This window comes from Miniopterus schreibersii (genome assembly GCF_964146895.1).
Source record: "Miniopterus schreibersii genome assembly, chromosome: 14".
NCBI lineage: Eukaryota > Metazoa > Chordata > Mammalia > Chiroptera > Miniopteridae > Miniopterus > Miniopterus schreibersii.
The window spans coordinates 26,270,511-26,297,954 of record NC_138114.1 but is presented as its reverse complement, the minus strand read 5'-3'; the positions used below and the strand labels follow the sequence as shown (position 1 = coordinate 26,297,954).

Below are 27,444 nucleotides of genomic sequence, written 5' to 3'. Positions count from 1 at the left end.
TACCTTTCCTAAAAATACAAAACTACTTATGTTTTTCCGTTTTAAGATGGAACCTAAGCATTCTGTATTAGCGAAACACAAGCCTCAGATGATCTCCACAAGTGAGTAACAGAGGGCTCAGAACTGGGGACAAGAGATATGAGCAGTTAATAAAATTTAATGATGGGATGGGGGAAAGAAAGAACACACAATACACACTGGGAAAAATGCCAGTAGCATATTCCTGCTCGCCTTCTCATCTGCAGATTTAAGCCCACCAATATGCAAAGAGATGTTAACAGTGTTGGGCAGGAAACACGGAAAGAGCTCTCTACCTTACAAGTAAGCAAACCCTATTCAGGCTTCTGGTGCCCTCTGCAGACCCAGATCACACCCTGGATAACCCAATTCTTCTCTATTCACGGCCCTAGGCAGCTGATCCATGCAGGAGGGAACTTTCCTACATCTGACCCCAGCCTATCTAAGACTCTAATATCAATTGTTCCTCTTCACTCACTTTCACCTCTCCTCTGGTCCAGCTCATTGGTAGCACCAATGAATCCACTTTCTCTTCCAGGGTCCCTCTCTACCCCCAAGTAAGCAGCCAAGATCTGAAATGTGCACATCAAATACTTCAGGGATAACTACAACACAAAAATGCACAGGCCCCGATAAGGGAAGGTACAGTGTCTTTCTCTCATCCCAGGAACAGGTTAAAGGACTCGACATATTAGGGAGATGCCAAAAAATCCGGCTAGGACAGGAAGGAAGAAACCTATTTTGGATAAATTTACTGCATATCTACAGTCCTTCCAACTTCATTCCTTCTTCAATCCCTAGCCAAGTCAGGATGCTTAACAAGCAGTACATCTTTTTGCCACATTTGGATTTTAAAACATAAAAACTATTGGCAAAAACATATCCCAATGAAAAAATAAGAATGGATTAAAATGCCTTTTTTTCTCCCAGGCCAAATGTATTCATATGAAGAAAGTTCTAGATTGGCATAATCACTAGAATAAAAACCTATTCCTAATTTAAAAGCATTTAAGTTAGATGCTCTAATTACTAAAGGGTGTACAGAAGCTAAAGGATTAGAAGCATGGGCGTTGCCTCGGCAGATCCCACATTCTAGAAGACAGTCTTCCTTTTTGTGTGGTATTTTTAATAAATGTGACTCAACAAAATTCTTAAATGATTTCATTTTTATACCTCTCACACAAGTCAGGAAAAAAACCACACATCAGAACACATTTCAATTTTTAGTGAGAACACGTTTTCTCGGAAGAGGAGGTGCAGAGTACAAAGAACAATCTATAAATCAGGAGACCCGGGTTCAAATTTTGCCGCTACTGGTTACCAGAGTGGACTTAAGTCATTTGATTTCCCTGGGCTAGCATTTGAAAAAAATATATGAACATAAGACTAGCAATAAATGACACCTAGGGTACTCTCAGCTCAGACATTTGAAAACAGCGAGAGAGAAAGCTAAAGAAAAGGTCTCTTCCCTTCAAATGGACGCCTTACATGTTTTACTAATGGTTCAGGGTTTACTCACAAGCTCAGTGGCATCAGAAAAGAGACTATAAACCCTGTCTAGACTGGCCCCACCTACTTCCAGATCCTTCCCCAGGCCATATCCAAATCATACTCTGACCACTCTCGTCTTTCAGCTCCTGAAATTTACCATGCTTCTGCTGCTTTCAAGATTCTTGCAGGGCCTGTCCCCCTGGTCCAGAAGATGCTTGTACCAGTCCTCTGCATGGTTAACTTTTATTCATTATTCAGAATGATGGTGCAGCCTACTGTCAGCTCACAGAAGCTGTCCCTGGCTGCCCCAAACTACCTCAGTTCCCCCTGGTCATATCCTGAGAACCAATTTGCATATCTTTCACAATTTTAATTTTGTAACCTGAAATTGTCTGATGTCTATCCCCCACCTAACTAGAATATAAGCTCCAAGAGGCAGGGACCCTAGCACAGTACCTGGCACACAGAATATCCTCAGAAATGTTTGTGAGATCAACAAAGATGACTGGCTAATTCGTCAATATAGAAGAAGATTAAATTTAAGGTCCAGAGCTTTAAACCTATCTTTAAGCAGGAGAAATGGAAAATACTGTAGAGTAAAGTAAAACCACCAGATAAACTGAGTTGGAAACTGACCAGGAGAGAGAAACCATGCCAATTAAACTTAGGTCCACTTAAGAAGGTTCTGGAGAGAGGAAAAGGCTACGATAATAGTATCCAAAATGCAAGCAATTCAGTAATTGATGAATTTGTCAGAAGAGATGTACCTTAATTCAAGATCTTATATGAAAGATAAAGTGATACTGTAGAGAAAGATGAGGGAAAAAGACACCAGGAGATAGATGCGCTTCTAATATTCAGCTATGAATTCAAGTAGTTTCATGCAATTTAGAAAATCTAGCATCATTACTTCTATGATTTCTTCTTAAATTCTCTTAAAGGTGCTTCATGTCATTTAAACAAAAATACAACAGTAATCTGTCCTACATTGTTTTTTCAAAAGAGTAAATACATCAAAACAATATTTCCTGTAGATCATAAATGACATTAAGAAAGCCTAAAGAAACTTCATTGTGGCTTAAAAATAACACCTAGAGCCAAGTCAAAAGATAAGTGACAAGCGGGAAATTTTTTGCAACTCAAAAGTGGAAAAAGGACAAGTTCCTGTAATACATAGAGTGCTGAGGAAAAGTGGATAAGAGAAAGACCAACATCCCAAATGAGAAAGACTATGAACTAGGCATTTATAGAAAAGGAAATACAAATGCTCTTGCAAACATGACAAGATGCTTACTCACCCACCCACCCACTCCAGAGAAATGCAAAGGCTACTCCAAGATGCCCCTTTTCAATTACCGGACTGGCAAAATCCAAGTTTGATAAAACTGTGATGTGGGGCCACATAAACTCTTTCTCAGATCCTGCCAATGGAAGTAGAAATGACTAAAAGTCTTATGGAGGGCAATTTGGCAACATTAATCAAATTACACACACACATATTACATCTGACCCAGCAATGTCTCTTCTAGGAATTTACCCAGAAAGGCAGTATCTCGAAGTGAAGGAATTCCTCTGCAGTCAACTTGCCTAGGTGTGAATTCTGGCTCTGCCACTCTCTGGGGTATAATTTTGGGCACATCACCCAATCCTCTTTGAGCCTCAGTTTCCTCATCTGTAAAACGAAGATCATAATACTGGCTACCTCTCAGGACTGATGTGAGGACTGAGTCAATACAGTGGTGCTTCAGTTTTCGAATGTCTCCGTTGACGAACATTTGGGGTTACGAACGCCATAAACCTGGAAGCAAATGCTTCGGTTTTCGAACACGCCTCAGAAGTTGAACTTGCCACATGGCTTCCGCTGAGGGCAAGACCCTGAGGCCCAACTGTTGGGTGTGGATCCCTCAGTTTTCTAACGTTTCAGAACTCAAACGGGCTTCCAGGACGGAGTACATTCAAAAACCGAGGGACCATTATATAAGGAAATGGTTTAAGAGATCATTAGCCAATGCAGTGTATCCCCTTAGAAACACACTCACTCACATACAAAATGACCCATGTTCAAGGTTACTGTAACACTGTTTGTGAGACTAAAGACTGAAAACAAATCTGATGCCCGATGGTTAGACAGCCACACGGGATTACTATGCAACTCTAAAAAAGAAAGAGGAAATAATCAATGTATTGTCATGGAAAAAAATCTCCAAAATATTAAGTGGGAGAGAAAACAACAACAACAAAAAATAAAGAATCACCTACACCACCTTTTGTGTGAAAGGGAAAAGGAGAGCATATCATGAGACATTTTTCCTATTCAAAAAATTCAATTAAGAAATAAAAGAAATAAAAGAACACTATGTAATTATATGTCGTGATGCAGGTGTTAGCTAATGCAGTGGTAATCACCATTCTGCAATATATACAAGTCTGGCAAATCGACATGCTGTACACCTTAAAACTTACACAACATTATATGTCAATAATTTTGTTTTTGTATTTTTTATGTCAATTATATCTCAATAAAGCTGGGGAAAAATAACTAATGGGAAAAAAATAGAAAGAACATTTTTAAAAGGGCAGCACTTTTCTCAAGCCTCAGGTAAAAATAGTATGTTCTCGCAAATGTACAGACCACTGATTCCCAAACTTTGTTGCTGAGTCCAAAACAATTTAAAAATTACCTGGGAATCTAAAAAAAATACTAATGCCTGGCTCCTACCCCCAGACACTGAAGGATGTGACCCCAAGTATCATGACTTTTGAAGTTCTCCAGGTGATTGTGATGGACAGCAAAGTCTCGGAGCCACAGACCGAAAGGTGAAAGGCTATCGACAGGGGTTAAATTATACCCAGAGAGAGCAGCTTTGAAAATAACCAATGTCGCAAGTCCCCGACTCAGCGGCCCACTTTCAACACTGGCTGACACAGGCCAATGAGAGCAAAATGACTAGCCTGTCCCTCAGAGGTCATTTCTACAACCAGGACAGTCCACATTTCTTTTCCTAGACTCATAAGTGAAGGGCTTGGCCCTCCTGTCCCAGCCCTCACTGAGGTTTCATTTCCCACCTGTACTGGCCCATCTTGCTCAGGTCCAGCCAGTATTTGGAAAACTTCTGGTAAAAGGAGACTTGCTACCTTTACCTCATGAATTACCGTCAAAGCTCCATTCAGTCCCCTTTTGTTTCTAAGGACTGAACTACCAGACCCGTTTTCTCTTCTCTGCCAAGGAGCTGACAGAGTGGAAAGAACCCTGGCCTGGGAGTCAGTCAGGCCACCTACCTTGCAATCCCACCTGTCCCATTTACCAACACTGTTCCCTGGCCAATAATTTAAAAGCATTTCACCTGAGCCCCAGATCCTTTCTTTGTAGGCAAGGCTCCCACTACCTACCCCACAGACTTGCTGCGAGGCTCAAATGAAATGTTGAAGCTGTGTATAGGTGATACACAGCTACGATTTCAGAGCTGAGGATTCTGGGCAAAGATGTGCCTTTTCTGCCTGTCCAGAAGACACAGTCTGCACACACTGCCCACAGCTTCCTGTCTGGTGCTCTCCAGACCTGCACGGCCTCACACACAACAGACCTTCCTGAAGCCCTTACACATGCCAGTCCATCTTCTTACAGCATAATTCCTCCAGGACGCTCATCAGATATTTCTCAGCTAAAAGCAAAAGATTCTCACTTCACTTCAGGTTTCCTTGAGGCCGAACTGTAAAAGCCAAGATTCTTGCCCCACATGCACAACCTGAGATTCGTACCACTGTGTATCGTAGGGGCTGGGAAGTCAGTCTGCATACCTTCCTGAGGGCAGAACCAGTATGACGGGGATGCCTGGGAGACTAGTACCAAGAAGCAAGGCAGAGGTAAAAAGTCCCAAAGCCGGTTTGGTTCAGTGGTCAGGGCATCAGCCTGCAGACTGAAGGGTCTCGGGTTCAATACTGGTCAAGGGCACATACCTTGGTTGCAGGCTCAATCCCTGCCCCCAGTCGGGGTGTGTACACAGTGGGAGGCAACCAATCATGTGTCTCTCTCATCTCCTCTCTCTCTCCCCCCCCTTTCCACTCTCTTGAAAGCAATAAAAAAAAGGCCCCCAGGTGAGGATTAAAAAAATGAAAGCCCCAAAGCATGCTGTCAGCACACCGGGGGGGAGGGGGGGGGGTCTAGATCAGGGCACAGGAGTAAAGGCTTAAAGCAGAGGGAAGCAAGGACAACCTATTTGATTCCAGGACAGTCTTTGCTGGTTATCTTTCAGACACAAATTCACTAGGGAAAATACAAGTATTTTTTTAAGATGTGATAATGGTATGGTCCTTGTAAAGTCCTTATCAGAGATGCAAAATGAACTATGGGTGAAGCAATGTTAAGACTAACCATGTGCCGATAATTGGTGAAGCTGGGTGGTCTGCACATTCATTCACTCTACTTTTGTGTATGTGTGAAAATTTCCCTAATAAAAAGTTTAAACAAAACTATGTATCCAATTTCACAGCAGGGGAATGTGAGAAACATATTCTAACAGCACGATCATGTGCCAGACGTTTGGGGCTAGGAGACAAATGTCAAGCGCCATGATGTCACTAACGTGAGCAGCTGTTTCTCCCAAGGCATGAACATCTTCATCAGAGCCTAGGTGCAATGGGACCCAGGCACCACATGTAACTGTCACTGGCTTCGAACTCCTTCCTGGGGCTGGCGAGTCATCCCAAGCTGTTTACAACTGTTAAATGGCACCCTGAGGGTATCAGGGTGCAGAGCTCCCGGCCTGGCTTTCCCCTGTGAGAAAATTCAGGTCAGCCACAAAAGACAACATGGATGTGGGACAAAGCATTCTGCAAAAGGGGCTCCTGAGGCCAAAGAAAGAGGGACGGGAGAGACCCCATGTATCAATGGAGCCAATCGAATGCTAAAAGTGGAGCCTGCTATTTCAAGCTGTCGTGCCTTTGTCCATGCAGTTCCTTCTTCCTGGCGTGCCCTTCACTCACATCCGCTTGTGGGAATAAAAACCTACGAGTCCTCCAACATTCTGTCATCTGTGAAGTGTTCGGACCGCCCAGGCCAGACATAGTCATTTCATTTTCATTACTCCCTGAGCCAGTGCTGGGTGTGTCTGGCCCAAGATCCCTCCACTGATCTTCCCCTGCTCTGCAAGGTAGGGGTAACCTCTGCAGGTTGCAACCTCCAGTTCCCAGAAGTCAGCTAAGTTCCAAGTCAGCCTGACCAGAGAGGTGCTGGCAAGAGCCCGGAGGATGGGAGGAGGGTGTTTCTCCCCTTTCTCCACCTCGGGCTGCTTTCCTATCTCAAGGCCCACCACTGTTCTACCCTTCTCTGGGTGACCCCTGCCCCTGGCCTCTGATACCACCACCTCCTCCCATTGTCCCCCAGAGGGGGTGTGGGAGTGGTGTCCTGCTGTTTTAAGCACCTGGGCTGCCTCAGTGCACCTGCCAGTGAGTTGTCTTCTCAGCAATGCCACTACTGGGATAACCAATTCCTTGGAGGACATTCTCCCTCTCACTTCACAGGGTTTCTGTTTTCCTGTGTGAACCCTGACTGGTCAACCATGGTGTGGTCACTGCTTTCTCACCTGTCTCTCCTACCAGCCTTTGAGCTCCTTTCACAGCAGGCCCTTGGCCCAGGGTGGGACACTCAGCTATTATTCATAGCCTGCCTTGCTCCTACCAAGGGCATCTCAAGCACATAGCTGGTGCTTAGTAGGTGTCCAAAAACTGCTTAAATGAACAGCAAGGAAACCTCATCATAAAGGTTAGAGAAAAGCCACAGGAAGAGAAAACTCTCAGAAACACCTTTAAGGGACAGAAGGACAATCCTTTTGAAGGAATATTCATTATAAGGATTCACCAGTCAAGACTCAGAGCAACTGCCCACATGATAGGGCAATGACTTAGACTATGAATTTTAAAAACCAACCAACCAACCTGTGCTATATTCTGAGCTTCTTCAAGGAATGTCATAGAACCTCACAGCTGCAAGAGGTCACAGAAATACAACACAGTGGTTAAGAGCAGGGGACTCCAGAGCCAGGGTGCCAAATCTTGGCCCCAGCACCTACCAGCTGAATGACCCTGGCAGGTTAACGCCTCTGTACCTCGGATCTCTCAGCCTGTCAAGCTGCAATAACTGTGCCCCATGGTTTTGTGTCAAAAGCTAAAGCAAACTGTGCACAATGGCTTCATTAGTCACTATCTGCAGCACAGCTCCAGGGATCTCAAACTCAATTGCCCTTAGAGCAGGAAGTGAGTAAGCATGTGATAGCCACAGAGGCTGGCAGAGGTGAGAAGCAACAGGCACAGGTGATGCCCAAGCTGGAGCATCTGTGCCTTTCCTAAGGCTCTCTTTTAAAGGTCTTGCCAAACCACTCACCTGCGGGCCAAATGCCAACTGCGAGTTTGCAATCCCTGAATTCTAAACAAGCCTTCTCAGTGAAATGAGAAAACCAAGACCCTAAAAGGATATGTAGGTGTTTGTTGCTTGGCTCCACAGGCAGTGAGAGACCAAAGAGCCCTGTTCTCCCTGTGCCAGTTCAGACTCAGAAGGAAACGAGAAATGAAACAAGAAGGCTGGCAACATGTGGCCAAATAAAGGAAGGCACCTGAGGCATTCGGTCAAAGATGGCCTTCAGAGAGGAAGAAATAAGGAAGTTGGTGGTGGAAGGACAGAAAAAGTGAAAGCAAACTGAGAGCAGTTTGAGAAAGAGGAGGTGACATCCTGAGAAGACCCCAAAGAGCCACGCTAAGGACAGGATGCTTGGTCGGCTTTGCTACTGGAGGATTGTGTGGGTGGAATTCCTCTATCACTAGTGTGAGTGGGGTTTTTGGGGTGCCAACGGAATAAGCATTTCCAGAGGCCCCGGGGGACGGGAGAATGAGTGGTTTTTATTTGCGTTGAGTTACACCCCTCAGTTCCAAAGTCCCACTGCCCTTACACCAGTCCTGGAAGATATGCAGCTGGGGCTTTAGTAGAGCTAGAAGCAAAGCCAGCGTCCAGTGTCTGTTCCATGGTGGAGCTGGGTCCGATGCAACATCAGGCTAAAGTTCATTAGTCCACTGTGTGGAGCCCGCATGGCTGTGGGCCATGTGCAGAGCATGCGAACCCTGCGAGCCAGGAGTCAGGCATGAACAGCAAGAGAAAGAGAAAACTCCCTTTGTTCAGTAGTTTAAATATAAAATCTTCCAGGGCCTGCAGTGGCCACACCTATTCTGGCCAGTGACCTGCCTTCTCCAGGACTGCCAGGTAATTACCTTCCCTCGTCACCCAGACCTTAGCGAGCATGCATCTATTGTCCAGTCCCTTCCCCCAGTAATCTGCGGGGAACAGGCATGGAGAATGTTAACTGCAGCTTTCTGGCAAAGCTGTATAAACGTCATGCCTATATTATCTAGTCTCCCCTTTATTCCTTTCCTGTTAATAATAACCAGGTTATTAATGGTATCAGTATCACAAAAGACAAGAGAAAAGGAAGCAGATGGGCAGCAAGCAAATCCACAATCATTGGCTAAAGAGGGACGAAGTCTTGAATGAGTCCTGAGGGCTTTCATAAGTCACACCATTTATCCCCAACACCTGAGAGGTAAGATACCATGGTCCCTTTGTAGAAAAGAAGGCATGGTAGCCTAGGGCTCAGGTAAGCTGCCATATGATTACAGAGCTAGGAAGGAGCAGGACTGAGATTTTTAAAAATCCTATGGGTTTGTCTGTTTGTATTTATAAAATACAGGATGCCCAGTTAAAAGAGCGTTTCAGATAAGCAATGCATAATTTTTAGTGTATGTATGTTCCATGCAACATTTGGGACATACATATACTAAAAAAAATATTCATTGCTTATCTGAAATTTAAATACAGTTCCTCATCCTGCGTTTTTATTTATCTGGGAACCGTATCTGGTTTCCAAGTCTCTCTCCATTACACCAAGTTCTTTCAAAGAACCCTGGGGTGGAAAAACAGAAAGAAGTTAATGAGTAAAACTGAAAGGAAGAGTAATTCACACAGATAGCCTAATGGAGAATGCTAATCTGCAACACGCAAAATTAAAAGCATAAAAGCAAAAAAGGGGAGCAGGGGAGCCCACAGGAATTTGAGAGCCAGAGAAGCAATACACTGGACTCAGGAAAAGCAGCAGAGCCTACTGGTTTTCATTTGTGGGCTAGCAAGTGAATTCCAATTGCCTCATCACATCACCCATCAGGTGCCACTGACCCAGAGCTGCAAGGCTCTGGGCCAAGGAAGAACCAACCAAATAAGGGACTGAAGTCATTAGTGCTTATCTTCCTTACCTGAAAAAGAGTTCCAGGGGAAGGCATTCAAGGGAGCCTCGGAGGGAGGCAGAGAGAAACCAAAGACTCCTGGTAGTCTTGGCTATGGCCCCACCTCCCGGGTGGGCAGATGACTACGAAAAGGCTAAGGGCATTCCTGGGTTCAAGGTGGCTTACTTTAACTTATGTATTTACAATGCCAGCTGAGTCCCTGAATTACACAAACTGTCCTCCTTGCCCCCTTTCACCATACCAAAAGACTTCACGCCAGGACAAGAAAACCACAACACCCCTAGTGAAAAGCATGTTCCTTCAACCTTCAAAGAGTCCCCAGGCTGCCATTTCTATCACCAGAGAGATCCAGAGGCAAGAGAAAGAAAAGAGGTCACTTGGGGAGTCCCCTGCAAACAGACCTGCCCCTGGATCACAAGTGGGGCTGTCCTCCTGTCATTTGGGTACTGTAAAGGCATGCCTGCAAAGTCAGCCCATTTCAGAGATATGCATGTTCTGGTTTCTCTTCTTTAGACCAACAGTTAAGCAGAAGTGGTTCTTGTGTCTCAGCCACCACAGTCCACCCTCTGGAATCCACACCCCCACGAAACAGAGTCAAAAGTCACACAACAGAGAACCAGGTTTTGACTGGCTGCTGCCCACAGTGCGAAAGACAGAAAACTGGGAGAAGGCACACATTGGCTCTTTTTTCAGGAAATAATGGAAAGAGCCCCGCAACTGACCCACAAGGGAAAAAATGGATCTTTTAGGAAACATGTTTGCCTCCGGCTGTCCTATTGCTTTTGCAGGGCCACACAGGCTGGTTCAATCCTGACTCACCAAACCCTAAGAAATCGGCCGAATTCCCAGGCCTCCCCAAGGCCCTGAGGAGCCAGGCTGCAGAGCTCCCCAGGCTGAGGTCTCGGAGAGCTTGGTGCCTGCTGCCTCCATCGCCCCCTCTCAGCTTTACCAGACCTTATTTTGCTGCCATATCTTATAAGATAATCAAGAACAGTTTTGATTTTAAAATACATTTTGAAGACCAACAGAAAGGGTTGGTTAGTAATACTCTTTAATATCATTTTCTACAGAAATAATAATTCACAACCGAAATACTTTGATGTGCATTGTCTCATTTGATCTTCTTAACAACAGTGAGATAGAAACAAGACTGGTATTAAGCCTAAAAGACTGTAGCGTTCTTTTTTTTAATAATGTTTACTCATTTTAGAGAGAGAGGAGAAGAAGAGAGACATTGATGTGAGAGAAAAACATAGATCGGTTGTCTTCTGTACATGCCCTGACCGGGAATCCAACCAGCAACCTAGGTAGGCACCCTGACCGGAATCGAAACCACCACCTTTCTGTGTACGATGCTCCAATGAAGTGAGCCACCCGCCAGGGCAAGGCTGTCCTTATAACGGGTAAGTCCTCCAAGGCTCAAAGGCCCTGATTGCAATTTAACTTGGCTAATAAGGTAGCCAGAACTTCAATTAACTGCAGCCCATGTCCTACAGGCTCTGTGTCCTCTGCTGTGCCACTCCTCTCACACTGTCCCAATGCCCAGTGATCAGCACTGAGGGGAGCAGTTGGGGCTACCCAGGGGGCAGAAGCTAAAACTGAAAACTCACACAGTGGACACTACACAGCAATAAAGAAGAACTACCCCTACATGCAGCAACACAGGTACTGTTGAATACTAGCAAGTGTACGAACTAGGAAAACAAGTAAAGAATCTAGACACACAAAAATACATTCTATACACAGCCACTTCTATGAGGGTCAAAAATAAGCAAAATGAAATCTGTAGTGACAGAAGTCAGAACAAGGTTACTTCTGGGGGGTAATGACTGAAACAGAGCACAAGGTAGCTTCAGGGGGATTGCTGGTAACATGTACCTTGAGAGGGGTGATGATTAAATCCATTTGTCAGTTTATGGAGCACTTTTCAATAAATATGTGCATTCCAAGCTTGTGCACTTTACTGAAATAAAGTCCTCAAACTTTATCGAGCAGCTACTGGGTTAAGGATGTGGGGAAATGCACATAACCCTTCAAATGGCAGGCTTTTTACGTGCCAGTCACTGTGCAAGGCACCATCAACACTGCCCGTGACCAAATCCCTGCCCTACATTCACTGCAACTTTCAAGAGGCTGCTGAGACTCCTACCCCTCATTTCATCTGCCACAAGGAGATAACTAAGGGTTGCTCTGACAATGAAATGAATCCCTAAACACAATGTGTTCAGAACTCTACCAGGCACACAGTAAGACTGTAATATGTAGCTATTATTATCATGGAGTAAGACAGATCATCTTACAGATGCTATATGACAAAGCATCGGTCTTCAAATAGTTTAGAAGGAAAACACAAATAAACATCTGCAATAAGCAGCCAGAGTGGGTTATTAAAATGCAGAAATGCTCCTATTGTTCCCCTGTCCCCTCTGTCCCCTCCTCTGTAGTTCAGCCCCTGGATGGAACCTGGGAAACAGCCCACCAGACCTGCCACCCAGTCTCTGCTCCGCTCCCCAACTTCATTTCTTCCCACACATTCAGGTTCTGCACCTGAGAAAGGAGGCATGCCTCCTCTTGCCATGACCCCCACACCTCCACTTCCTCTAGATCAACTTCAGCTTATCCTTCAGGTTTTAGCTTAACAATCACCTCACGAGAGAAAGCTCTCCCTGACTATGGTCCCAACTCCCCAAATGCAGTCTCATCCCAGTTCTTACATGTGGCACTCTGTCTGGCATACAGCAGGTGATCAATACATGTTTTTAAAAAATCCACTATTACCACGCAGGTCGAACTATTTTTAAATAGAGGTTATAACGTAAGTACCACCAAGAGACTGATTCCAGACTGGGATGGGAGCCCAGATGGCTGTGCTACAGAAGCAGAGGTGGCAACCTACTGGGGTTCAGTGGACAGGGGACAGGGGTGGAAGACACCAAGGCTCAAAACTGGAGGGAGACAGAGCCAGCAAGGGGCACACAGGCTGTCCCCCAGGCACTGAAGTCACCCTCTCCATCATTGTTTCTTTTCTGAGGCTGGGAGTCTGCGGCCCTGGAAACACTCCCTGGGGCCTGGCATCCTGAGAATTTGCTGTGGTAATAGGGCAGCCGCGATCGCTCTAACTGAAGGAACAGAGCAGTGCAGGAACACCGAAGAGGAAAACGCCCACAACAAGATAAAGATAAAACTGCTCATAAATTAATCTCTATCCCACCCTCCCACAGGCCATGTAGCCTTGTGCTTCAGCTCGGAGGCCAGACCGGGGTTCAAATTCCAGCCACAAGTTACATAACCTCTCTGGGCCTAAATCTGCAAGTCTGTATTAATGGATAACATCAGTACTGATGACACAGGACAGTGGTGAGGATTACATAAGAAGATATAAGCAAACCCCTCCCAACAGCGCCTGTCCCACAGTAGGCACTGGGAAAACACTGGCTGTTATCACAGCAACGCAAAATAACTTGGAAGCGGAGTGATGCTTGGAAATAAGAATTATTATTCATTTCTTTCTTAAATTATGGTATATGCAAAATGCTATGAAGGAAATTAAACGCTTACAGCACATTTAAAAAAAAAAAGGCAACAAGCCCTCATTGTGGATTACTCCTTCCCAGGGTTCTGCACATCTGGGTGCTAACACTAAATGCAAATTAAAGAAAAAAAGGGGGGCACCAAACCCTGGACTGGGGTGCTGTAAATGTCTGCTGAAGACAGCAAAGACCCAGATGCATGACAGCCAAAAAGCAATAAAAATTGAAGTTGAAGCAAGATATCAAAAGCACTTTAATTAAAATGCTTTAGGTCTAAATTCATAACTTTAACACCAGGGCACTAAAAAGCAGCTAGCTGCTTCTGGAGATGAGAGCATGTTTTTTCCTTCAAAAAACAAAATTTTTTTAAATCGCTCGAGATCGAGGTTACCGGGGACGGAGGTAGGGGAAAATGAAGCGTTATTGTTGAATCAAGACAGAGATTCTGTTTGGGGTGATGAAAACGTTTTGGAGGTGGATAGTGGTGATGGTTGCCAACACTGTGAATGTACTTAAGGCTGCTGAACTGTATACTTAAAAACAGTTAAAATGGTAACTTTTATCTGTGTATATCTTACCACAATTTTTTTAATCATACACACAAAAGTCACTGACCCTATTCTCTAGAACCTAAGGTGCTTCTCGATACCAAGCTACATGCATTCAAGTTTCAAAATGATGTGAAATAGTTAATATACTTTCTAAAACATAGGGCACCTTACCAGGTAGTGATTTGAACCTCAGTAAGTCCAAACCTCAACTTTATGGCATATGTACTCAATTGTACTCCTTGGTTAGCCAAGACATTTAAATCATCTAGCTGATCTTCCCCCCTCAAATTTTAGTTACTATAATCAGGAGCTACTAAATGAAGCAGAGAAACAATGTTTTGACTCTCAGCAAGTGTTTTTGTTTAGCTAAATTAAGGCCTGTCCAATGAAGAACCAAACAACAACAACATAAAACCTCAATAGAATAAAAGTATTTGAGTTGGTATATTAGGACAATTAAAGAAAAACCACCACTTACATGCAAACAATTTCATGAGCTGAGAAGCTCTTTCTATAATTAAACACCAAATAAATTATTTTTCTCAAGATTTTAGCCCTTCTAATTCAGTCTCCAAAAGCTGATAACGCAAAAGACTCTGTTCACTTACTAGAGCAACCCATGAAGTGTTTAATGCAGACACAAGATTTCTAGGAACTTGCTTTAGCTCACCCATACCCCACGTTGCTCTCATTCTTTCACTTTCCTCTTTCCTTCTATGGGAAACTTTTTTGAATTATGACCTATGTCTGGCTGAATATCCCAACTCCGCTCCGCAGTACCGAGTGGCCTCATTTGATCCCTAGTGCCCCGAGATGCCCTGGAGGGTATTAACCAGATCACTCCGGACACACACCTGGCACCCAAGGCTGATTTGCTCTGGAACAGATGCGTGGAAGATTATCCTGTCAATCAACACTGCTTTAAAAAAAACACACACAAAAACTGGCATTTGAAATTGCCCATTAACTAGTATCTCTATTTTTAACATAAGAAGTCTTTGCTTTCACAGATTTCAGATTGAAGAAAATTTTGGTCCATTCTACAATATTCTGTGAAAGGAAAGTGGGTAGGGCCCAGGGAGTAATAGAAATAGAGGAAAAACCACCTAGATAATTTCTATCTACCAGCAGATGCAAACCATGACATTAAAACATCAGTGGCATTTCTTTTTCAATCACCACCACATAAAAATGAAAATTAAAAGCAAACAAAAGCCTCCCATGCCACCTCGACATAGACAAATTGAGCAACAGCTCTCCCCATCTCTGCCTTACAAAATACACTACAGGCTCATTAAACTGAGTGAGTATGAGAAACTGTTTCCCCCTACGGGTATTCACAAAACAGGTGAACTTCATTTCGGAAGGTGGAAGGTAATGGAGCCCTCCCCGGGCATCCCTGCAGGAGCGTGCCTGAACTTCTTTCTTGCTTCCACTCACATGTTGGTTAGCTCTGTACTTCACAACTCTGAGCTGGAAGGTGCTGGACAAGGGAAGCCGGTTCCCTCTACTCTAAAGTCCCTACAGCACCCAGCCCGGGCCAAGCTGAGTGAAAGTAAAGTGCAACCCTTGGTAGGCTGCTGGAGAAGCCCGTACATTCCTTCTGAATATTTCGGAGTATGTGGCACACAATAAGCCCTTCATAAGTACTTGTAGGTTGAATCCTGCCTATTTCAGGGTGTATTCGTCACATAACTATTTTATGCCTTACTGAGGAGGCAAAGGGGGGGGGGGGGGAATCACAGAAAATTTCCCAGCATTAACCATGTGAGTATTATAATAAATTTTAATCATTAAACTACCTCCCATGCATCAGATCTAGGGACGAATAATAAGGAAGGGGGTGAGTTAATCCTAAATAATCATCAATTGAACTATTAACCCCTTTTGTAGCATTCCCCTCCCTTGAGAACACCTATACAAAGTGAGTTTGCAATTTACTGGTATGACCAGAGGGATAAAATTCACAACTGTGGGCTTTAAAAGGTAAGAAAATTTTGACAGCCTTGGGGAAGTAGGAAGAAACACCACTCCAAGATCTTGATGATTAGAAATATTTTCCAGAGCATTAGTTTCCCTGTCAAGAAAATGTCAATCACCACCAAGCAGGAACACACTGAACCTGTGAACAATCACTTCCCCGGCTTTGACAATGATGCAATCTATCTAAAAGCAACTGCATTGTGATTGAAAACAAAAAGCAACACCTTACCCACCCAGGGAAAAAGGATGGGAGGGAACAAGGAAGATAACTGAGACTCCTTTGCTCCACCTGGCTGTAGTCTAAAAACTGAGATTAGCATTTCTACGTCTAAGTGCAATTAGCTCTGCAAGGCATGATTTAAGGAAGAAAAAAAAGGGGGGGGAAACACACACACACACACAAAAACACACGCGCAAGTACACTGTGTGACGCTATAGCAACCTCCCAAACTCCACCCTGCAGGCCACACGTGGACATCCACAAGGACGCAGCAAGTCTCCTGGTATTTGCAGATACTCCAGCGGGAGCTTCAGGTACTTGCATTGATACATCCCCTCCTACCACAGTCCATAGCTGTATCCCAGAGGCGGCTGCGGGGCATTTCAACTTTAAAGAAATGCTTGTCACCGCCAGCAAAACTGAGGTGGCAGATCTGAACACTTCTAAAAGAGCCACTTCTTCCCCTGAGCCTTACTCAAAACCCTTGGAAAGGTGAACACTGTCCCCTTCCAAAAGGGAAATGTATCACAAACGTCTAGGTATATGCTACAAGGTAGCCTACAACATCACCCACGGTTAGGAGGCAGGGGCTTGGGGCACACACTGATTGCAGTGGTCCCCCAAAGTATACAGTGTATCCATTCATCCATCCAGTCAGTTGAACCAACTGTAGTGAAGATGGTGTTTGCTTGCTGTTGTTGAGGACACATGCAAGACAGTGACTCTACGAGCTTAGGTCAGAGACAGGATCAGCATCCTTGCCCCAGGAAAAAAGAGCAAAAACGCCTCATCACCCAGTGCCTCTGGAGTCAACCCAAATATTCTACCCACCCAGGCACTGAGGAATGGGGGTGAACAAGACAAATTCTGCCCCCTACACACACATTTACACATCCACTGGGGGAGACCTATGTGATGGCAATGGGGCAGTTATAGATGGGTCTTGAGGGGACATGAATGGGCACAAAACCCAGTGTGTAGGAGGGGAGGAGAAGAACAGTTAAGGGCTCGAGGTACATCCTAGAGGACCCAGAGAAACCTGCCAAAATTAATTCCAGGAACTAGCAGTTTGAAGCACTGAGAGCTTCAAAAGGTGAAGGGTGTGCCTGTGAAGCGAGAAGGGCCAGATCACAGAGTCTGGTACACTACCAAAAGCTTACTTGGATCCAGAGGGCAATGGGGAGCCACTGAAGGTTTTAAAGCAAGCAATGCCTGCTTCGGAGTTTTGCTTTAGACCAGTCTCTGATCTTGAACAACAATCACCACAAACCAGATACTGGTGGTTCTCTGAACTATTCTCCATACCCAGCAAAATAAATATGAAGAACACTGTAAAAGGCTGTGACAACTCCTCTAAGGTTTTGTGTTTTTTCAAATACAAATAGATTACATGAAACACACATAAGGAACCGACAAATGTGAAGAACTTTAACTGCAGAAGAAATCTAAGAGGCTATTCTTAGGAAGACTGAACTTGTGTACAATCAGACCTAACTGCGAGGTCATATTTTTCTCAAAGTTGTGTCTGAAGCTGGGTGTTTCTACAAAAACCTAAAAAAAAAAAATTTAAACAGGAAACAGACACACAATATATCTCTTTATAAGGGTAATATTAATCTCCTATCTTCAGAGAATCTGCTGAAATGAAGTCTTAAAAAATGGAAAATGGTGTATTAGGATTCCAGAGTAAATAACCCAAAATCCACAACATTAACTATATGGTGGCTTATTGGATAATGAAGCCATTACATTGCAGATATTCAAAATAGTCAGGTTTTTCTAATCATGCCATACCAACATGTCTTCTACACTAACTTCCAAATACTTTTAAATTTCTGTAAACTTTTATAATGAAGGACTAATTTTATGGTTAGGAAGATACTTAAATACTAGTGATTTATAATAGGCTTTTTATTTGTGAACCAAGCACATGCTGAAGATCTGAACCAATCTAGAAAAGCGTACACTTTAGAGAACTAGCCATGCCAGGTGTGAGGCCCTGGGTACACTCCTGAGAATACCAGCAACTAGCCCAGAACTTTGAAGCCATCCAATTGCTGCCCACAATTGCATTTCCTCACCTTCCTCAGAGACCACTACTCCCGGACACCTCTCACTACAATGAATTAAGATAACCTCCAATTTTCACCCACAGTACCAAGCCAGATAGATCTAGCCTAACATCTACAAGCTACTCAACAGGGCAACCAGGCACTTGTTTTTTTGTATATTTTTCTCTACTCCAAATAAGAAATTATGATATATAATCAGTAGCCTGGTTCCATGGCTGACTTACTGGGAGAAACTGCAGAATCACTCCCAACATTCCATTCCAAACCTCTGATTCCCAAATAAAACACTAGGGGCAAGCTCCATGTCCCGGATGTGCTTGCAGACATGGATGAAGGGCCCTGTACATCTGATTCTTCCCCGTAGATGATGTTTACCTCTAAATGCTAAAAACACATGTCCATGAAACCATTCCTGTATTAAATGGGTACACTGATCAGAATAAGCATTTATATATAAAAGAGGCAGAAATAACCAATAGTTACAAGCTTCTACTGGCTTTTGGACTTGGCTTAAAAAAAAAAGGGAATAACAATGAAATACCACTACACACCTATGAAAATAGTCACAATTCACAATACTGACAATATTAAATGCTGGCAAGGATGTAGAGCAACAGGAACTCTCTTTCCTTGCTGGTGGGAATGCAAAATAGTACAGCCACTTTAGAAAGACAGTTTGGCAGTTTCCTAACCAAATTAAAAGTAAAAAGTACTCTTCTGTACAATCCAGTGACTGTGCTCCTTGCTATTTACCCAAATGAGCTAAACTCTCCTGTCCACACAAAAACCAACACACAGATGTTTACTGTAGCTTTGTTCATAATTGCCAAAACTTGAAAGCAGCCAAGTCCTTCAGTAGGTAAATAGATAAATAAACTGTAGCACATCCAGATAATGGAATATTATTCCATGCTAAAAAGAAGTGAGCTATCAAGTCATGAAAAGACATGAAGGAAACTTAAATGCCCATTACTAAGTGATAGAAGCCGTCTGAAAAGGCTACAATAGTGTATGATTCCAACTCTGCATGACACTCTGCAAAGGCAAAACTGGAGACAATAAAAAGAGGAGTAGTTGCCAGGGGTTAGGGAAGGATGGAAAGGCAGAGCACAGAGGACTTTCAGGGCACTGTATCTGCTCGGTATGATACTAGTGGATACATGTCATTACACATTTGTCCAAACCCGCAGAATGTACAACACTGAGAGCGAACCCTAATGTAAACTATGGCCTTTGGGTGATTATGATGTGTAAGTGCTGGTTCACTGGTTATAACAAATGTACCACTCTGGTGGGGGATGCTGATAACAGGGGAAGGGAAGAAGGGCAGGGAGTACACGGGCAATTTCTGTACCTTCCAATCAATTTTGCTAGGAACCCAAAACTGCTCTAAAAAATGAAGTTTGCTAAAAACAAAACAAAACAAAACAAAAGAAGGTGCCTCTCTCTTCCAGGGTGTAGCTGATTAGCGATATACCTTCCTGATCATGTTCAGGGAGAAGAAAAAGACATCGATAATCATCTTTTGTGCTCATAAACATGATAATATTATAACTAGAGGAACTAATAAGAACCAGGGAGGCAAGTAATAGGATTATAGCTCCATCTTCACTTCAAATCAACTGAAAGAGTGAAAAATATAGAAAGGCCTCATTTAATTGAATACCTAGATCTTAAAACAAACTTCCTAGGCAGCTACCAGCAAGGGCTACGTTTAAGCTAGAGTTGTCAGGGGTGGTTGTTTTTGTCAAAGTTAAGCTGCACAACACAGTGTTGTTCAAGGGATTCCTTACATCCACAGACGCATTTCACGTAGTTTCACATTCTGGGTCCTAGTTCAGTTAATAAAACTTTCAAAAGCTTAAAGGAACCTCTTCTCTGCATTTGCCTTAGTAACACCTGCCAAGTACTCAAGAACCAGGTAAACCACAAGCACTTTTTTTTCTTCTCCCTGAATATATTCAGAGATTAAGGAAGAACTGGGAGGCTTCTAGTACTTGTAAGCTGTCATCTAAAACAATTTTTAAACTTTACTCATAAGGCCACAGAACATTTCACAAAGTACACTTGGTTGGATGTCAGCTTTGGTTGAGGGTAAGTGCTAAGAAATAAAGCCACCAACCACCTCACACACTCTTCGAGCCAAGTGTTCAGAAGGCCTCTGATCTTATACACCAGGAATGAACATGTTTGTCCTTGCAAAACCGACGTGTTTGTGTACAATTTACAGACCTACTTATAATACAGTCAAGTGTTAAACAGATAACCCTTTCATAGTATCTCCACCCCGCAATCTCCCTCCCAAACTAACAAAAACAGCCTGAATTGCTCACTGTATGCAAGAGGCTAGAGATTCTGTTTCATATAAGTTTTACTACTTTCTGTGGTTCACATTCTCCAAGATACTAACCCTCTCATTTACTAACTCAAACCTTAAATAAACTGCTTCCCCCAACTCTGCCCTCTTCTCAAACCCTCACTCAGCAGAGACATCTCTCTTGGCCAAGAAACAGACAGAGGAGGCTTGGAAGTGGCTGCCTATGGAAATTTCTCCCCCTTCCCACCAAAGGGGCACTTGGAGCACTTTACAGCTCCGATTCCATTCAGCAGGACTGGATCTGAGCATCCAAAGTGTCTTTCCACAATCAATTTGTATGTAGGCTGCCGATCACACTGAAACTTTGGTGGAAACCTGCTTTCTAAGCCAATTCACAATGCCATCCCGTTTCCATGCCCGAGCTAGCCTTGGGAGAGCGCACACACCTACTCCCACATTCAATCCGCTCCTCCACTGACGGCTTTCCTGGCCCAGGGGCATCCTAAACTTGCCCACTTCCATTTCCTCAGTGTGACCTTTGATCCATCCCCAAATTCCTCTCTCTTTCTCCATCTGAAGGTTCGGTCTAATCAGCTATTGTGCAGCAGCGAGGGCAATTGATTCCCTTGCTTTCTTAACGTTTCCTTCTCTGCTCCCGGCGGGGAAACTTCTGACCCGAACAGGGTGGTCTGCACGGGGACTCCGCGCGTTCACAGCGCGGCCAGCCGGCGGGGGTGTTAGGCCAGGGCGCCCGGGGTACTTTCTCCAGTTTTGTTTCGCCTCATCACAGCTCGGGCGGACTTTCTAGACGCCTGCTGCCCGGGAGGGAGCTCGACACGCGAATCTGACCCTCTTCGGGGGAGCCATGTGTTAACCCAACAGTCTGCTCTCCCGTCAAGTATCTGGACTTAGAGCAAAATACCCCCAGACGCTTCGCCGCCGATGAAACGCACACACGTCCGTCCGCTCATCCCGCCCGGCAGGGCAGCCGCGACCTCCTCGCGCCGGCTCCAGCCCGCCCAGGCTTCACACCCCTCACCTGTCCCGGCCAGGGTCGGACGCCGCATCCACCGCCGCGCCGCGCCGCCCCGCCCCCGCCCCGCCCGGGAGAGGACTTCCGAGGGAGGCAGGAGCATCGGCCCGGTACCCGCCCTTCCCTCCCGGTCCCGGCCAGAAAACTCCACTTCCCGGATTCCCGGCCACTCTCCCGCCCCCTCCCCGGCCGTCCAGCTGGGGCCGTCCAGCTGCCCGCGGGTGCCCGGCCCAGCCGCGCGCCCCCCGCGCCCCAAGCCGGGCCCCCGAAACAGGCCCCCGCTTCCTCCCTCCCCCCGAGCGCAGGGCTCCCCGGGTCCCGGAGGCACCCCTCAGGCGCGCTAGGGCTGAAAAAGTCCCACCCCGCCCCCCAGCCACGCCGCCAGCCTCCGGCTCGGCCCGGGAGGGGCCTCCTCCCCAGAGGTGAAAAGGGAGCGTGAGTGGGTCGCAGCAGCAGCTTCTCCCGCACCCCGCGAGGGGCCTGCACCCCCGGGAAGGCAGACCCTCGTGGCCCCGCAGGGGCACCTCCCTCTCTCCCACCCTCCGGAGGCCGGCGGGTCTCGGCAGAGCGTGCGGGCTGCGGGACCCCGGGAACCTCGGGGAGGCCGGGGCCGCCGGGGCCGGGCACAGCCCCTCCCGGGCGCGGGCGGAGGTCGGCGCTGCGGCGCGCCCCCGGGGGCACTCACGATGGTCACGCTGGCTTTGCGCAGGTCGCGGTTCTCCTCCTGCAGCGCCTTGCACTTGAGTTTGTAGGTTTCCAGCTCGATCTTCAGCACCTTGTTCTCCTGCTGCAGCGAGGCCAGGCGGTTGGTGAGCTCCTCCAGGCGGAACGGCGAGATGACAATGCCCCCCGACTTCCCACCGCCGCCGCCGCCGCCGCCGCCGCCGCCGCCGCCCGAGGTCGACGAGCAGGACGACTGCATGGCGGCCGGGCCGCCGCTGTTGCCCCCCGCCCCGTCCGTGTCGCTCTCGCTGGCGCTGTCCGCCATGGCCGCGGCGGGCTGGGGGAAGTAGGAGGAGCAGGGAGGCGGCGGCGGCGGCGAAGGCTGGGCTGCGAATGAGTGGGCGCGGGGCGAGCACAGGGGAGCGCCGAGCTGGGCGCCTGGCACCAGGGCGCAGACTCGGAGCGGCGGCGAGAGAAAGAGAGGGAGCTTCCCGCTGCCAAGGGACCTCCTCTGCCAGAGAACAGAGACCCCGCCCGGGCTCGGGCAGTACTGCACGAGGCTCGCCCCGCCGCCTGGCGCGCGGCTAGGCCGCCCTGCGCCGCCCGCCGCGAGCGCCGGGGCCCGCCCGCCTCCTGGCGTCCGCCGGCGGCTGGGGACGCGCGGGCGCGGCCGCCGCCAGGGAGCCCGGCGGCCTCCGCACCGGCTGCTGGGCGCCGCACGTGCGCCGAGGGAGGGCCTCCGAGCCCCCCGATTTAAGCCCAGGCCGCCCAGCCTCTTCCGGGCTCGCGCCCTCTCCTGGGGAAAGGAAGCCCGGCGCCCCCGCTAGCCTGGCAGGTGCTGGGGACACGTGGAGAGGTCAGCCGGTTCCGGCCGCCGGCCCCGGCCCGGCCGCAGCGGTCGCGGCCCCGTCTTCCGCCGAGTGTGTGCTCGTGCCTCCCTCGCTGTTTCAAACATCCACGCGGCCCTGTCGGTTTTATCTGAGCGAGCGTGGCCGGGAGGCGGTGGGGAGCGCTAAGGACAGAAGTTCCCCTGCGAGGAGAGGGGCGCTCCAGCCACAGGTTAACCTCGTTAGGAGAGATCTGCAGAAGAGACAGGCCGCTGTCTCTACTCCTCATAACCTCATAAACCACACTGTGCTCAATTTGTTTAAACAAGCTGCAACTTTTCCTTTTTTTTCTCTTTGCATCTTGCAAACAATACCACGACATGTCACGCAATAGAGTTAAGACACTAACGTCTGATCCAAAACGAAAAAAGAAAATGATAAACACTTTTTGTGGATTGAAAGTCATCTCTTTAAGTGCCAATTTCCCAAAGTAACTGCAGACGTAGCATTTTGCTATACAAATAATGGTGATTAAGTAGGAATATAACATAACCATCACCTTTCCTTACTAGTCCTGCCACTCCTAGAAAACTTTTATAGGTCAAAATAAAACATTAATTACTCTAATGTGGTCTAATTCAGGGTTCTAATTTTGAAGCATAAGACACTCAAAATCAAAAGGTTTACCCCCTCCCCCCCAAATAAAGACTTGCAGGAAATTGACCCAGCAGGTGAAATAATTCTAAACACTTTACACTGTTGACACAAAACAGCTTTCACTTATGTATAAAAATTGGAAAGTGAAACTGACCAGACTAGTTTTATTATCCAAGCTTAGTCAAGGGAAGAACAAACACATGGAAATAAAAAATAGGAAAAAAAATGTAAAATTTTTCTATTCCTTTGAACTTTTGGAAAAGTTTATAATGTGTTGAGAAAGATAAAAGAGGTGGGGAAAGGAATGACTTTTATTCCCACCCCTTCCTTATCTTTAAATCTAAATCTGATGTAATGATTAAACTGTTATTCAATAGCTAATGGAAACTGGTACCTCGGAATAAACTAAAACTCCAAGCTTTCCAAATGACATCATCTTTTACCAAGAGGACTGCTTTTAACAGACAGCTCAGAAATGCCAACTGCAATTACATCCCAAATTTCTAGTCATTTTTTATTTTAGTCCTAGAGGACTTCTGAACCTAGTCAATGTTGGGGAGCAGGGGGAGATGCATTTGCTCTTCAGAAACATAGAGCTAGTGTAAATAATTCTGTTAGAAGTGATCCAGTTTAATTTTCACTGAAACATTTCTCTCCCCAACTTTTCCTTTTGGGGAATCTGGTACGTGAGACATGCAGCTCGTTAAACTGGAACCGGCTTCTGGAAAACTCACTTGCTGGGTGAAATGGAAGAGTAAGGCTAGCAGGGAGTAGCCCCACAGGGGAAAACAATCTTAACAGCATTCTTTCCACTTTATTCAGCACCGTGATAGAATCTTAAAGGCCGGTCTGCCTTCCATACTTCACAAGTTTCTATTGTTCCCTAACCCATAGTATGTTAAAGCTTCCATGTTTGGAGTTTATTGCAACAGAAACATTCCTTCCAGGCCGAGCAGGGGGAAAGCTGGCTCAGTCTGAGCTTTATCACCAACTAAGTGCCTGGAAAGGCGGACGAGCTGATTCAAGTCAGCGGAGGGGTGGGGTTTAAAGGGCCTGGCTTTCTTAAAGGGCCCACATTATAGTAAGCATAAGAGTATATTGGTTTTGAACAGGATTTGGAGGAAAAGTGCATTTTGACATGGTACTTTCAGGCAGTAATCTTGTTTAGGAGACTTTAGGGGGAAAGCCATCTTCTAAAGCTTCCCTGCTGATACAGATGGGAATAAACTGGAGAATATTTTTTTCACTGTGGTTTTTATTGTTATTGCAAAGCAGAAGCGTATCTAATTTTCTACTTCTTGTAAAAGTGATTCCCTTTATAAACAGACCATTTATCACAACATTGGCTCGGTAATAGCATTACAATGGAAACACTAGTTACAAAACCAATAATATCATTATAGAACTCCTTGTCAGCTTTCTGGGGGGAAATGAATCAGAAGGATAAATGGTAGTGTGTGCTGCCTGGAGGAAGAAGAGACACATTTAGACAATCACTTCCATTTGAGAAATAATGGCATTTACCTTTGCCCTAAATTCAAGCTGTAAAAATGTAACAACAAAGAAAAGGAACACCTTAGAGTCTAATTGCAAGGCACAACATCAGAATCTTTCTTTGTCTAGTGCCATTTGTGCAGCTGATTTACTCTAGGGCCTTGGAGCTTTCAACAGTAAAATTAAAATAATGGCATGAATCATAGGGAAAGTTTGTTTAATTTTTAATGGCTATAAATAAATTGCTGTACATATCTTTTTACATCAATGTCTGGTACAGTAAGTTTATTCAAACTCTGAATGGATTTGGTGGTTGCAGGACCAACCATTGCCGTTTTGAAAAGAATTGGAGTGAGCCAAGTATGAGGGAGATATCACAGACTGTCAGAATGTGGATAGAATCATAGAAGCACGTGCCACTGTGGTGCTATCATTTCTTGAAAGATAGTTGATAGTGTTTATTTAAATATACTTTTGATTTAGAGGCTGTGTCCAGTCCCTAGGTCTAGTATAGAGTTTCTCAACTTGGCATTATTGACACTTAGAACTGGAAATCTTCCTTTGTCTAGTGCCATTTGTGCAGCTGATTTACTCTAGGGCCTTGGAGCTTTCAATAGTAAAATTAAAATAATGGCATGAATCATAGGGAAAGTTTGTTTAATTTTTAATGGCTATAAATAAATTGCCATTTATTTGGGGGCTGGGGGGTTAGGGAGGGGGTCTGTTCTGTCCTATAGGATGTTTAGCAGTATCCCTAGCCTCTACTCACTAAATGCCAATAGCATGCCAACCAAAAAGGTGTCCAGATGTTACCAATATCTCCTGGGGGTGAAAATTCCCCTCAGTTGAGAACCACTGATCTAGTTGAACAATTTCTTTTGCAGGGCAAAAGCAAGGCCACTTTGGAGTGCCCCTTCTGGCAACACATAGATTACATCGCACTGAACCATCAAGAGAGTCTCCCTCTCATTTCATATTCCCAGTGTCAAGTAACCAGGAGATCCTCAACCCAAACAACCACATCCACACTTCCTACTACTGCTTGTCTTCAACCACCCCATTTATTTAATATGCATTTTCAATATTTCACACCTATTAATAGTCAAACTAGCCTTTAATCTGCAGCCCATCCAGGCAAGGGATCATGCCTACAAGATTAATTACGTGTCTCATCTCTATCTTCGTGTTTGCATTCACTCATCATTAGTTCACCGAATCAAGACCATTTCTACAAATGCTGCCTAAAGAAACAAGTCAAAGGCTAAAGTAAATCAGATGAGAATCAAGTAAGAAATTCAACAAAAACCAAAACATATGATTTACATGTCTGGAGATTTAGCAGCCTACACAACCTAAAACTTGTCTTGACACAGGTCATACAGAATTGCTGACCAGGAAATGCTTCTTAAATTCTACTAAATATACAGCAGAGCTTGAAAGAAAGTAAAGGGAAATCTCAGGCTCCTAAAGCAAGGAGGAAAACTGGAAACAACCCAAATGTTCACCTCCTATATAAATCCTGTTATATTCATGCATTGGAATACTATACAGCAATGAGAATGAACAAACTACAACCACCGTATGTGAGCTTATGAAGCACCGTAAGTGAGTTTCACAAACATAATGATAAGCAAAGGAAGCCAGACACAAATGAGATTACAATTGAAAATTATAAAACACAGAGAAATAATCCATCTTGAACAAAAATTAGCAAACAATAAAGAACAGGATGGTATCCCTAGAACTTCAGTTAAGACAAATGTTGGCTACAAGATTCAGTATGTTTAAAATAACTAGAACCATAAAAGAAGGAATTGAAAGCATAATACAAAAAAAGCAGTCAGGCTTGAAGACAGAACAATCAAAATTACAAAAGAACCAAATAGAACATCTAGAACTTAAAAATATAGTAGGTTAAAACTAATTAACCAAAGACCAGGACCATATGTACAATAAAAAAGCTACCTTTACCTAGCTTGCTGCAGCAAAGGAAAATGTACATAAATACAATTGTGAGAGATTTATTATAGGATTTGTGCTTGAACTGAGTGATTCTAAGCAGGGGTTAAGAAAGCAGGGGTCAATTCTCGATCAGATGTTAAGAAGTGGAAGAAATTAGGTTATTGAGAAACAACTGAACTTCCACCTGAGCAGTTTTTCATTTTATTAAGTTAAATGTTAAAACCCTTAAGGAGTAAACCAGTGAGCAAACTGGACACAGCTGAAGAGAGAATTAGAAAGAAGAAGACAGATCTGAGGAAATTAGAATGCAGCACAGAAACATATGGAGATATAAGAGTATATA

General features: G+C 45.1%; 1 protein-coding gene across 1 annotated transcript in view; it reads right to left on the bottom strand.

Annotated features, from left to right (window-relative positions):
- CCDC6 (coiled-coil domain containing 6) overlaps positions 1 to 22,608 on the bottom strand; it is a 99,832-nt gene extending 77,224 nt beyond the window's left edge. Inside the window, exon 1 of the mRNA XM_081157557.1 lies at positions 22,184 to 22,608. Within this exon, the coding sequence (XP_081013683.1) occupies positions 22,184 to 22,486 (303 nt within the window). The 5' untranslated portion in view covers positions 22,487 to 22,608. The remainder of the gene's footprint in view (positions 1 to 22,183) is intronic.
- Positions 22,609 to 27,444: the final 4,836 nt, after the last annotated feature.